Raw genomic sequence first — 14,257 nt, forward strand, 5'->3', positions numbered from 1 at the left:
TTATTACTTTATTCATAATAATAACTAGAACAATAATTTAAAATACACTTAGACTAAAAGTAAATGTTTCAATCTCACTCCACACAAATCATGTTGGTGTGAATGTGCAAATTTTCAAAGTATAACTTATGAATTAGTGTCTAAGCAATGATAAATAGAAAAGACTCAAATGTGGGATTAACCTTAACCATGTCCATTTGTTTTAACGTTTAAAATAATCTATGGATATTAACTTAAAAAGAATGAAAATTTTATTTGACTCAAAATTAAAATTCTAAAATTATACCTTCCCACCCCCAAACTTATTTCACGCTTTGTCCTCAAGATACGAAAAACAATAATAGATCAAAGACACCAAAGAAACCTAACTAAACGAACAAAGAAACGAAAAAAAACTAAATAACACGAAAAACAAAAATGAGATCAAAGACACCAAAGAAACCTAACTAAACGAACAAAGAAACGAAAAAAAAAGAAAAAAAAGAAATACAAGATAGGAGAGCACCTGGATTTAAAAATTTGGACTTTGGCACGGGTCATGGGGCCTGATGCAAAAGAACATGGAGCACGATTGGCAGCCCTGGGAACCAAAAGAATCTGGGCCCTGAAAAGATCCATGAACAGATTGTGAAAACTAACCCTTTGGCACACGTATACCGCACACGTGCACCAAAACCTAGCTGTTTGTGACCAAGCTTTGGATGCTCTGCATGCATTTGTCTCGAGCCCAGAGCGGCTCTCTCTCCCTCTCATTCAAACCGGTTCTCCTCGGGTAGCACGGAGGCTCAGAATGCGCACACGTGTCGTGCATCAGGAATGGGAGCTCCCTAGGATTCCAATTGAAAGGCTAGATCTCTCTCCCAGTTCTGAATGCTTTATAGAACCCTAGGTCTCTCTCTCATTTCTCTAAAGATGAGGGATATCTCTCAAGAAAATCACAGAAACCGCTCTCTCTAATTCTCGAGAAAAACCATAGCTACTCCTTCATTCTTCAAACCCAGCAATCCGTGTCTCGCCCTCTTCAAGAACGAGGCAGAACCACTCCCAAACTCATTTACTGCTGCAAAAGACAAAGGAATCTAACATCCATTCATTTTCTGAGTTAAAATGTGCGTAGACTGCTCACGGATCTGTCGCCGGAAAAATAGAAATCGGGAGCAAATCGTCTCAGAACCACAGATCCGAGCATAAGAAAGGTAAAAACTCATGTCGTGAAATGTTCAGCTCCGTATGGCTAAGAATGGTTCAATGTCACTGCATAGCTCAAATGTCCATCTCTCTGTGCATGTAGGTGGCTCGGATCGAGTGGAAATCCGAGAAAAAGAATCCTCAAGCTGCAAATGTAGTTGACAAAATGGCAAAGCAAATCTCGAAGTCGCCGCGACCTTGGATCTGAAAGGTATAAACACCCATCTCTGCTGGAACCATGTTTGTTGGATGTGGAAACTTTTTGTAAATGAGTATGCCTGTATTATCTTCTCCCCGTAATAAACCTATTGAAAACCTGATCACCCCAAAACATATATATACCCATGTGGACTCGAACCGTGTTGAGGACAGAGAATGAACCAACCCCCAAACTTAAATACTGGCATCCTTGGCACTTTTGAATGTAAAAAGAGATGGATCCCAGAAATATCCTACATTTGCTGATATATGATCATGACCACTGTAACTCGTACACTTGATTGCTGTGTTGCAGGAAAGACCCCAGATTGGCAACGACACATTTGGCTGACCAAACTATCGGCCTACAATGAAGAATGGCCGCGTAGCAAAATAGAGAGGTATAACATCCCATCCCTGCTATGTGAATCACAGATGTGGTTGATGTTGATGTAGTTATGCGACTGGATGCATGATTCAGTCTAAAATTAATTGTATTTATATTTTCTGAGACAGTGGCAGAAGAAAAGTAATAACAAAACCTTGGTTGAGGCAAAACGGCTAAAACATCAATTTCTCAACATTGACAAAGACATCAATAGAACAAGCTGGAATTTAAGGAAACTAGAAGCATAACCATAAATAAAACGAAATGAGTAGCAAAAAAATTCTCATATTCAAAACAATAAGAAAGAAAACTAGTAGGAAGTGGAATAAACCATGAAAAGCAGCATGAAATGTTCATATAAATGGACATTAATAAATAAAATTAGAAGAATATAGCAAACAATCCGTATTACCTCCTACGCTTGAAGAAGCTCAAGCTAACATTAAACTTCACGAACATGACAAACACCATAATCAACAAGTCGGGAAAAACTGAACTCAATTTGGCTTCCAACATCATTTTCTTCTCCAGGAGTTGTTCTTTCATGTGTCGTGCAAAATTTATTTTATTATTACTAATTTTATAACAGTAAGTTTTGTATGACATTCATGTAGAGATCAATAAAATAAATTAAGTAAAGGTTGCACATATACACGTAGGGTTCTGATTTTTGTTCTCATAAAAGTGCATGACTATCGCCCTTGAGAAATTAAGCGCTCCAACCATATTATTTCTAAAGGAACCTTGGATCACTTTAAAATGTCATATGTATAGATAAACTTGATTGAGGCCACCTAGTTTTAAGGGCTGTTTCTATTCTCTAAGATTTCTAATTGAATTAAGGCCTGACATGATTTCAGCGGGAAGGTAAAACCTCTCGCAGCTAGACTGGAGAAGTGGATGATACCACAAGTCCATGGTATCACGCCTATTAACAACTAAATGGATAATATGAAGTTGAATTGATGGAAATTTTTATTTTTTTTATTAAATAGAAATAATTTCACTTAAGCACAAAGTTAAAACCAGTGAACAATAAGTCCACTAGAAGACATACACATAAAATAGAATTAACAGAGCCCTACAGTAGCCCCATTGGCATTAACACTTGAAGTCATAACCTCATGCAACCAAAGTGATATTAGGCGGTTCATGACCAAAATCCTAAGCAACATCGCACCGGTTGTATTAATAAAGAAAAAGATAACATGAAGTTTATTAGATAGTGGTTTTTCATTCTTTATTGAAAAGAATAATTTTACCACCTTACAAGAAAGTTGAAGGAGAGAGGATCGGAGGCGTAGGTAGTGTCGGAAATAAAGATATCGAGGTTTTTGTAGAAGTCTCTCAGCTGGGGTCATCTAACACGCCTTTTATTGGGTAACATATAGAGGGTGTGTAGTAGTAAATGATTTCGGCGGCGGCTTGATAAGCAATGAGCCATTTATAACCTTAACTGTATCATCATTTAGCAGACTGCGCTTGATTTTGGGTCGATTGAAGGTTGAACCCAAAATCAAGCGCAGTTTGTTAAATGATAATACATTTAAGATTATAAATGACTAATTGCTTATGGAGCCGCATTCGAAATCATCTACTGCTACACTCCCTCTGTTACACAATTGTAGGTGTGTGTGAAAGGTATACTTGGGGACGATGATGGATGACCCGAGTTGATAGACTTATACAAAAACCCCGATATCTTTATTTCTAATGCTATCTCCTTCCCCAGTTCTCTCTCCTTCAACTTTCTTGTCAGGTAGTAAAATTGTTTCATTTTAATAAAGAATGAAAAATTTACTATCTATTAAACTTTATGTTATTTTTTTCTTTGTTAATACTATTGGTGCGATGTTGATTTAAGATTTTTGTCATGAACCGCCTAATATCAATTTGCATGTATTATAGGTTATGACTTCAAGCATTAATGTCAATGGGGCCACCGTAGGGTTTTTTTAATTATATTTTATGTGTCTTCTGGTGTACTTATTGTTCACTTGTTTTAACTCTGTGCTTCAGTGAAATTATTTTTATTTAATAAAGAAAAAATCTCTATCGATTCAACTTTATATTATCTATTTCGTTGTTAATAGGTGTGATATCATTGACTTGTGGTATTATTCACTTCTCCAGTCTAGTTGCAAGAGGTTTTATTTCCCCGCTGAAATTCTATCATGCCTTAATTTAATTAGAAATCTTAGAGAATAGAAACAGCCATTGAGATAGAATGGCCTCTATCAAGTCGATAAAATCATCTATAGGTGAGATTTTGAAGTGATCCAAGGTTCCTTTATGGTGGGAGCGCTTAATTTCTTAAGGATGGTAGTCATGCACTTTTATAAGAATCAGAACCCTACTTGTGGTATGTGCAACCCTTTCTTAATTTATTTTATTGATCTCTACATTAATGTTATACAAAACTTACTGTAATAAATTTTGCACGACCCTTTTAACATAAAAAAACAACTCCTGGAGAAGAAAATGAAGTTGGAAGCTAAATTGAGTTCAGTTTTTTCCCGACTTGTTGATTATGGTGTTTGGCATGTTCGTGAGGTTTAATGTTAGCTTGAGCTTCCTCAAGCGTAGGAGGTAATATGGGTTGTTTGCTATATTCTTCTAAATTTATTTTTTAATGTCATTTATATAAACATTTCATCGTTTATTCCACTTCCTCCTAGGTTTTTTTCTTATTGCACATTTGAATTTTATGCCACTCATTTCTTTTTGTTTATGCTTCTAGTTCCTTTTGTTTTCCTTAAATTCCCAGCTTGTTCTATTGATGTCTTTGTCAATATTGAGAAATTTATGTCTTAGCTGTTCATAACAGGTGGAACACATAACTTAAGATATCATTGATGTGCAAGAAGGCTGAAGGGGTAATAAAAATTACCAATTCTAATCCCCAGAACATGGAGGTTGTTGTTAGGAAGAGGATTGCAAGCATGTAACTCTCTCTATGTGCATAATTTTTCAGCTTGACTGTTACTTACGGTTATATATTGATGATAAGTTAGTCCGACAAAGAGAAGAATCATTTTCTAGCATTTGACTTGATGGAAGGAATAAATGTTCATGCTATTGAAGCGAAAATTGCGAAGTACCAGGAAGAAAATGCTGAACAAATAATGATTAACAAAGCTCGTAAGATAGTTCAAAATAAGATCGCCGTGTTTTTTACCCTTAGTACCTGCTGATTTTGTTTAATGGGAAAAGATGATCCTAATGCCGGCAAAGTGGCAATATTTGAACTCTTAAATGTTTTTTGCTTAGTTTATGACATGGTTCTAATGCTGATTTTGTATAATGGGAAAAGAGGATCCTAATGCCGGCAATATTTGAACTCTTTAATTGTTTTTAGCTTTGTTTATGACATGGTTCTAATGCTGGTGTTTTCAATCGAATAGGCTGGAGAGCTTGCTGCAGCTCTAGCAGCAAGCAAGGGACATCCTCTACAGAATGAAACTGATGCGGTAAGAGTGGTTTAGGGATTGTTACTTGTATGCATTCTCTTATGTTTTCTTTAGATGACCTTGCACATTTTAAATGTTGAAACAATTCAAAGAGATTTTGTTAACTGATCTGATGGGTTTATTGATAGGGTGTGAGTCAAGGCTCTCAAGCAGGATTTGGTGCTGGCAGACAAGGGGCAGTATGCTCCCTACAGTTTCAGGGCAACTAAAGACCAACTGGCGGCATGGGTCCACAACCACCACCACTTGGAGGAGGGGGGCATGATATGCACGGATACACTTTTGACGATATAGAAATGATGAAGGTGCGAGCAGAGAGAGGTGGTAGGGCAGGAGGGTGGAGCGGAGAGATGAGCAGGAAGAGGGCGGTAGGGCAGGGGGGTGGAGTGGAGAGATAAGCAGGAAGAGGGCACTTGAAGAAGCCTATAGTAGCGTTTGGATTTGTTAGCTCTGTAATTGTAAGAGCAGAAACATGCCTTTTTTTTCATGGAAACAAAATTGTACAATCATCATTAGTTATTACTTATACAATGATCATTGTTTAGGACTCTTCTTATGGAAATTGGTATGTCTCAACGAGGTATTGAAAAGATGTTTCGTTTTATTTTTTGCTTTTTATAAAAAAGGGATAACTGGTGATAAATTATTGTTATTCATCTCTTTCGGGCCCGGAATTGGCTAGTTGGGAATTCGCCACTCCTTTAGGGCCAAGAGGAGGCTAGTTGGGAATTGTATCATCCTCGTGGCCACAATCAAGCTTAAAGAATGCTGGATTAGAGCCTGATGAAACAACTTACTGTTCAATGATTGAAGGTTGGGGTCGAGCTGACAATTATAAGAAAGCAGAACGGTACTATAAAGAGCTCAAGCGGTTGGGGTACAAACCTAATTCGTCTAACCTGTACACTCTAATAAACTTGCAAGCCAAGCATGATCATGAAGAGGGGGCCATCAGGACTCTTGACGATATGCTGACAATGGGGTGCCAATATTCCTCGATTCTTGATACTATTCTGCAAGCATATGAGAAGGCAGGAAGGATTGATAAAGTGCCTCGCCTTTTGAGAGGTTCTTTCTATCAACACTTTCTTGTCAGCCAGACTTCTTGTTCCATTCTTGTCATGGCTTATGTAAAACACTGCTTGGTCGATGATACTATGAAAGTGCTGAGGACAAAACTGTGGAAGGACCCTCCTTTTGAAGATAAATTATAATGGCATGTTAAAGGTAATTTGGGGTGTATTTTAATTTTTTTAAAAAAAGCTTCTGAAGTCGAAATTGTCTTTGCATGTTAAAGGTGGTTGCTGCCTTGCTGGGAGATTTATCCAATCTTAGAAAGAATTACTTCGGTTTGTCGAATTCCAGGAAATAAAATACGCCTAACTTCTAGTGTACTGTTATCTATATAATTAAAAAGAAGCCCGCGCTTCAATGCCAGTATTGAAACTATAACCACAATTTAACACACATATCTCTAAACAATTCAGAAATCGTTTAAAGCAGCTAAAGCCACATGGTATAAATAAGGTTTTCAATTTGCATTTGTATTCTATTAATTTACATTAAATACTTATGTACAACTAAAATGATAGATTTGTATGTACCAATCACAAAGAGAAAATAAATTGTTCCCCTTCATCAGTTTGCACCCAAATGATAACAGAGAAGTTAACGTTGTAAGTAAATGGACAGGTGTTGCGTTTTTAAAGAAACCACAGAGAGGCCAGGGCTTTTATTAGGTACAGAAGATTTGCAGAATTATTGTGTCATGCAGAAGATTTCAGTCCTTGCATAATTATGTGTTCCCAACCAACCATCCTTGCAGAATTATATGTTCCCAACCAACCGTCCTTGCATAATTATGTGTTCCCAACCAACCGTCCTTGCAGAATTATATGTTCCCAACCAACCGTCCTTGCAGAATTATATGTTCCCAACCAACCGTTGGATCAACTCCCCTTAAACTGATAACTTGTGCCTTGGCAAGAAAATAAAACTTGTGCAAATTCTTAGTCTTCCCTCTTCTCTCCCCTCTGTCCTCACCTTTCCTTCTGTGCATTTTCATCCTTCCAGGGCTCCTTGCTTTTCTACGTGACACTCTTTTGCTATCCATTTTATTTTCTGGGTTTTCCCTTTTTTTTATATTATTTTCTCCTTATTGGTTTCTTTGTAGTTGATATGCTCATTTTGTTTTTTGGGTTTTTTCCCCCAGTTTTACGTAGTTCCTGAGCTTTTGCCTTGTTTGAGTGAAGTGGTTTTTTTTCATCATAAAAATAAAAATCTTGCTCCTTTTGCTCTTTGGTTTTTTTTTTTCTCTCCTTGTTGGTTTCTTGTAGTTGCTGGACTCTCGTCTCATCTGGTTTGAATAAAGTGCTGTCTTGAATATTAAAAAAAATAATATGTTTTTCCAACTCATTTTGTTTTCTGAGGTTTTTTCCAATCTACTTTACGTTATTTTTCTACTTGTTGATTTGTTTGTAGTTGTTGTGCTCATTTTGTTTTGTGGGCTTTTTTTTTTCTTTCGTTTTGATGTAATTTTCCTCCTGGTTGAAGTTGCTGGACTTTCCCTTGTTTGAGTGAAGTGTTTTTTTTTAATAATAATAAAAAAATATTTTTCCTGCTCATTTTTCTGGGTTTTTTTTTCAAATTTATTTTCCCTATTTTCCTCCTTTTTGGTTTCTTTATAGTTGCTGGCCTTTTCCATTGTTTGAGTGAAGTATTTTTTTGAATGATAAAAAAAAAGATGTTTTTCCTGCCCATTTTGTTTTGTGGGGTTTTTTTTTTCCAATTTTTTTAAAATTATTTTTCTACTTGTTGTTTTCTTTGTAGTTGTTGTGCTCATTTTGTTTTCTGTGTTTTTATTTTCCGTTTTTTCAATATTATTTTCCTCATTGTTGGTTTCTTATAGTTGTTGCGTTTTGCATTGTTTGAATGAAGTGTTTCTTTGAATAATAAATAAAAAATATTTTTGTGTAATTTATTTTGCAGGTAGAGAATGAGCAATATTCAATTTGGGAATTTGGGATTATTGATGACGCTGACCTTAAGCCAATCCTAGATTCGAAGTTGTGGGGTGACTGGAGCAATATAAAGATATGGAATAAGGCTCTTCTCCACGAGCTTAAAATTTTTATCAGGTAATAAGGGTGTTCTTCATACCTTAAAAATTTTGTGCCTTTTTAAAATTTAATTAAGTTGATTTGACAAGTAACTACTTTAGCATTTTTTTGTTTACTTAAATTACATGTCATTATTAAAATACTAAGAGAGCTTTTTTTTTTCACTATGAATATGATGATATATTTGCATATTTTATTCTCATTTTAAATTTTGAAATAAGCTTGGTTCATCTCCTCTTTGTTCATGTTTCATTATTTTTGACTTTTTTTTTTACGGAGGCTGGTACAAGTTAGTTAGGTTGGTTGGTAACAATTAATTATTTTTTAGGGATTCATAATGTACCATCATATTAGTATGTATTAAAATAAACATTTCATAGCGTACCAACATATTGATACATATCAAAATAGACATTTCATAGCATACCAACATATTGGTATGTACTAAAATAAGGTACATCGAAATTCAGATACTTATTGTTCATCAATCCTTCCATATTTATTCCCTGGTAATTAGTACTAGGGTCTAATGGTATTTCTCTTCACTTGTAAGTTAGAGGTCTTAGGTTCGATTCTTCTCAAGGCAAATTTGAAGCTAAGTCCACCATATTCCTTTTAGTATAGATAACGGTGTTTGTTCAAAAAAAAAAAGTGGGGTAATTCAAATTGTATATATTATTTTTCAGATCAATTATCGTTCTGATTATAAAATCAAAGAAAAAAGGACAGATGCATGGTTGATTAAAAAAATGATAATATCAGACTTGATGACAATTCAATTGGATTAATCAAATTCCATTGAACAATCTGAGGGTTGAGTTCAAGCTGTTGGTAGACCGACCGATTTCAGTCAAAGTCGGAGATGATGTTAACTTGGTTGAGTTAACTCAGTTCCTTCACCTCATCAGTCTTCATCTGCCACTGTAAGAAATATATATTGCTTTATATTTAAGTCAAATTACGTTTTTTAAGGTTAAATTTAATTTTAATACTTAGTTATTTGTTAATTAGGGAATATTTTGCCTCTCTCTTTTACCACTCAATTATGTTATCGATGGAGGAGAGATTTCATGGTCCATTTTATGTGGTCATGGATTCACGTCTCATGGCTATCTATAATTTTTTGGAGAAAAATATATCAAACTGTGCTAGGAGAAAAAGTGTATTGATATCAAGGAATATGTCGAAAACAATGGAACGATAAAGAGCATACTTAAGTATAGTGTAGAAAAGGGTGATCATTATGACAATGAAACATAAACATATTTCAGAATCAGTTCTATTACACAAATAAATTTAAACTAAAGATTCAACTATTTCACTTTACAACATATAAAAGCTTATCGTGTGTCATAGAACATCGGGATAAATTCTCTAGCCTTAGCCTGTGCGTCTTCCTCGGAACGGAACCTCAAATTCTGCGGTCACATTGGTAGCACAGTTTTCGCCGATATGGTCGAAAGCAATTTGGTATTCCACCTTCTGCCCTTGGACGAGTTGTGGTTCATAGCCTTCCTCAGTCACTACATACTTCTTCTTCACTTTTATTAATGAGCCATCTGGTTGGCTTATAATTCCACAACTATGGACTACATCCAACAATCTTTCAAAACGTTACCAGACGGTTCATTAATAAAAGTGAAGAAGAAGGATGTAGTGACTGAGGAAGGTTATGAACCGCAACTCGCCCAAGAGTAGAAGGTGGAATACCAAATTGCTTTCAACCACACTGGCGAAAAGTGTGCTACCAATGTGACCGCATAATTTGAGGTTCTGCTCCAAGGAAGATGCATAGGCTAATGTTAGAGAATTTATCCCAATGTTCTACAACACACAATGAACTTTTATATGTTGTAAAGTGAAATAATTGAATCTTTAGTTTAAATTTATTTGTGTAATGGAACTGATTCTAAATATATTTACGTTTCATTGTCATAATGATCACCATTTTCTACACTGTACTTAAGTATCCTCTTATCGTTCCATTGTTTTCGACACACTCCTTGATGTCAATACACTTTTCTCCTAGCACATATTGATATATTTTTCTCCAAAAAATTATAGCTAGCCATGAGACGTGAATCCGTGACTGCATAAAATGGACCATGAAATCTCTCCTCCACCGATAACAGAATCGGGTGGTAAAAGAGAGGCAAAATATTCCCTAATTAACAAATAATTAAGTATTAAAATTAAATTTAACCTAAAAAAATGTAATTTGACTTAAATATAAAGCAATATAAATTTCTTATAGTGGCAGATGAAGGCTGATGAGGTGACTCAACCAAGTTAACATCATCTCCGACTTTGACTGAAATCAGTCGGTCTACCAACAGCTTGAACTCAACCCTCAGATTGTTCAATTGGTTGTGATGTGAGGTAGGGAATTTGATTAATCCAATTGAATTGCCATCAAGTCTGATATTATCATTTTCTAATCAACCATGCATATGTCATTTTTTCTCTGATTTTATAATCAGAACGATATCTGAAAAATAATAAATACAATTTTAATTACCCCACATTTTATTTTGAACAAACGATATTATCTACACTAAAGAGGAAGGTGGACTTACCTTCATATCTGTCTTTGGTGAAAATCGAACCTAAGACCTATCATTTACAAGTGAAGAGGAATATCATTAGACCATAGTAATAAGTGTCAATTATCCCAAAGAATAAATATGGAAGGATAGATGAACAATAAGTATTTGAATTTTAATGTACCTTATTTTAGTACATACCAATATGTTGGTATGCTATGAAATGTCTATTTTGATACGTATCAATATGTTTGTACGCTATGAAATGTTTATTTTAATACGTACTAATATGATGGTACGTTATGAATCCCTAAAAAATAATTAATTGTTACCAACTAACTTGTACCAGCCTCTCTAAAAAAGAAGTCGAAAATAATGAAACATGAACAAAGAAGAGGTGAACTAAGCTTATTTCAAAATTTAAAATGAGAATAAAAATATGCAAATCTATCATCATATTCATAGTGAAAAAAAGCTCTCTTAATATTTTAATAATGACATGTAATTTAAGTAAACAGAAAAATGCTAAAGTGGTTCAAAGCAACTTAATTAAATCTTAAAAAGGCACAAAATTTTTAAGGTATGAAGAACACCTTATTACCTGATAACATTTTTAAGCTCAGAGTGGAGAAGAGCCTTATCCCATATCTTTATATTGCTCCAGTCACCCCACAACTTCGAATCTAGGGTTGGCTTAAGGTCAGCAGCATCAATAATCCCAAATTGAATATTGCTCACTCTTTGCCTGCAGAATAAATTACACAAAAATATTTTTTATTTATTATTCAAAGAAACACTTATTCAAACAACAAAACGCAACAACTATAAGAAACCAACAATGAGGAAAATAATTTTGGAAAAAAAAGGAAAATAAAAACACAGAAAACAAAATGACCACAACAATTACAAAGAAAACAACAAGTAGAAAAATAATTTTAAAAAAAATTGGCAAAAAACCCCAAAATAGAAAATGGGTAGGAAAAACATTTTGTTTTTTATTATTAAAAAAAAACACTTCACTCACACAACGGAAAAGCCCATCAACTATAAAGAAACCAACAAAGAGGAAAATAGCCAAAAATATTTGAAAAAAAACCCAGAAAAAAATGAGCAGGAATTTTTTTATATTATTATTAAAAAAAAACACTTCACCTAAACTCAAACAAGGAAGAGTCCAGCAACTTCAAGAAACCAACCAGGAGGAAAATTACATCAAAACTGAAGAAGAAGAAAAGCTCAGAAAACAAAATGAGCACAACAGCTACAAACAAATCAACAAGTAGAAAAATAATGTAAAAAAGATTGGAAAAAACCCCAGAAAACAAAATAAGCTGGAAAAACATATATATATATTTTTATATTCAAGACAACACTTCATTCAAACAAGACAAGAAGCCACCAACTACAAGAAACCAAAAAGGAGGAAAATAACTTTGTAAAAACCGAAAAAAAAAAACATAGAAAACAAAATGAGTACAACAACTACAGAGAAATCAACGAGGAGAAAAATAACTTACAAAAAATTGGAAAAAAAAACCCAAAAAAACAAAATGAGCAGGAAAAACATCTTTTTTTAATATTATTATTAAAAAAAAGGAGGGAAATAAAGTTAAAAATTGAAAAAAAAAACCAGAAAACAAAATAAGCAGAAAAACAATTTTTTTTTTATGAAAAAAAAAAAAAACACTCATTCAAACAAGGCAAAAACTCAGCAACTACATAAAAACTGGGAAAAAAAACCGAGAAAACAAAATAAGTATATCAACTTCAAAGAAACGAGAAAATAACGTTAAAAAAGGGAAACTAAGACGGGAGAATTGCAGGTTACAATTGCAGGGCTTGCACCTCTCAAAAGTACGATCGGCCCCTGCACCAGACGGGGGAATTCTGTATTTCTGTTTAGCATATTGTAGGACCTACTATATACAGAAAACTAAGATAATTCAGTATCAAGTATATGAGTTCTCTGTCTAACACAGTTGGTGCCAACATTCATGCGGTTCCCAGTTTTGAGCAAGGCTTCAGGAACACTAATTCTAAGTGTTTGCTACTCGAATTTGCCAATGATTGGTTCTGGTATTCATGATCTTGGATGAGCAGCTTGCTTTCGCTATGCAAGTTTGCTTTACCTGAGGTTGGTTTATTACTAGAATGCTATTTGAAGGTTTGAATAACATTATTGTATTACAAATTTTATGCGGTGAAAGAAGTCATATCCTACTTCTCTTTGTTGCTAGATGGGCATTTGGGTTATGCTAAAACTATTGTAATGATGTACTACTGGAACTCAGCTCCACATACTTTCTGCAACTTTGTTCTAACCATGACATTCTTGTAAAGTGCCTTACCTTTTGAGAGGTTCTTTCTATCAGCACATTCTTGTCAGCCAGACTTCTTGTTCCATTCTTGTCATGGTTTATGTAAATACTGCTTGGTCGACGATACTATCAAAGTGTTGGGGGTAAAACTGTGGAAGGGTCCGCCCTTTGAAGATAACTTGTATTTTAATTTGCTCACGTAAAGAGTTGGGTCGTCTTGAAGATGCTGTGAAAATATATCATGTGCACAATGATTGACACCTATAGCATCATAGGTCTGTTAATAGAAGCGGAAAAACTTTATTTCAAGTTAAAATCTTCTGGAATCGTTTGTATGTAAAGCTGCTTCTTTGGAAGATGCTTGCTCTGTTCTAGACGCAATGGAAAAACAGGAGGGAATTGTGTGTTCCAGACATCTACATGTTCCGTGATATGCTCCGGATTTATCAACGATGTGGCAGGCTTGATAAGTTGAAGGACCTGTTCTATAAACTCTTCAAAAGTGGAGCGACATGGGATCAGGAAATGTACAACTGTGTCATAAACTGCTCTTCTCCTGCTTTGCCAGTCAATGAGATCTCAGAGACTTCAACGTGGTTTTGTCCCTAATAACATAACCTTCAATGTCATGCTCAATGTATACGGGAAAGCAAAGCTTCTGAACAAAGCTAGGGAGTTGTTCAGGATGGCTCAAAAGTGCGTTTGGTTGACATGATCTCTTACAATTCTATTATAGCTGCTTACGGGCGAAATAAAGATTTCAGAAGTATGACTTCAACATTTGAAGAGATGCAGTTCAAAGGATTTTCGGTTTCCCTGGAAGCCTACAATACCATGTTGGATGCTTATTGGAAAGAAAGCCAAATGGAAAGTTTTAGAAGTGTTTTGCAGGGAATGAAAAAAAAAAAAACTCGCTTCTGACCATTACACTTACAACAATACTATGGAGAGCAAGGATGGATTGATGAAGTTGCCAGTGTGACTGAGTTGAAAGAATGCGGACTTGGACCTGATCTGTGCAGCCATAACACGT

General features: G+C 34.8%; 1 protein-coding gene and 1 long non-coding RNA gene across 3 annotated transcripts; both read left to right on the plus strand.

Annotated features, from left to right (window-relative positions):
* Positions 1–876: 876 nt before the first annotated feature.
* LOC139188023 (uncharacterized) lies at positions 877–4,769 on the plus strand. 2 transcript variants are annotated; one of them, XR_011571120.1, is made up of 4 exons: positions 877–1,196; positions 1,292–1,399; positions 1,703–1,787; positions 4,602–4,769. It is a non-coding gene; the product is annotated as an uncharacterized lncRNA (long non-coding RNA). The 2 variants fall into 2 exon arrangements; XR_011571131.1 differs by lacking the exon at positions 4,602–4,769 and adding an exon at positions 1,903–1,953.
* A 19-nt stretch (positions 4,770–4,788) lies between these two features.
* On the plus strand, positions 4,789–5,834 carry LOC103446825 (uncharacterized; the record flags this gene model as incomplete). Its single annotated transcript, XM_070804651.1, has 5 exons — positions 4,789–4,957; positions 5,045–5,055; positions 5,179–5,244; positions 5,373–5,423; positions 5,573–5,834. Coding segments are annotated over 5 exons (417 nt in total), but the record flags the coding sequence as incomplete, so codon positions are not given.
* Between the last annotated feature and the right edge of the window lie 8,423 nt (positions 5,835–14,257).

Source organism: Malus domestica, chromosome 02 (genome assembly GCF_042453785.1).
Source record: "Malus domestica chromosome 02, GDT2T_hap1".
Taxonomy (NCBI): Eukaryota; Viridiplantae; Streptophyta; class Magnoliopsida; order Rosales; family Rosaceae; genus Malus; species Malus domestica.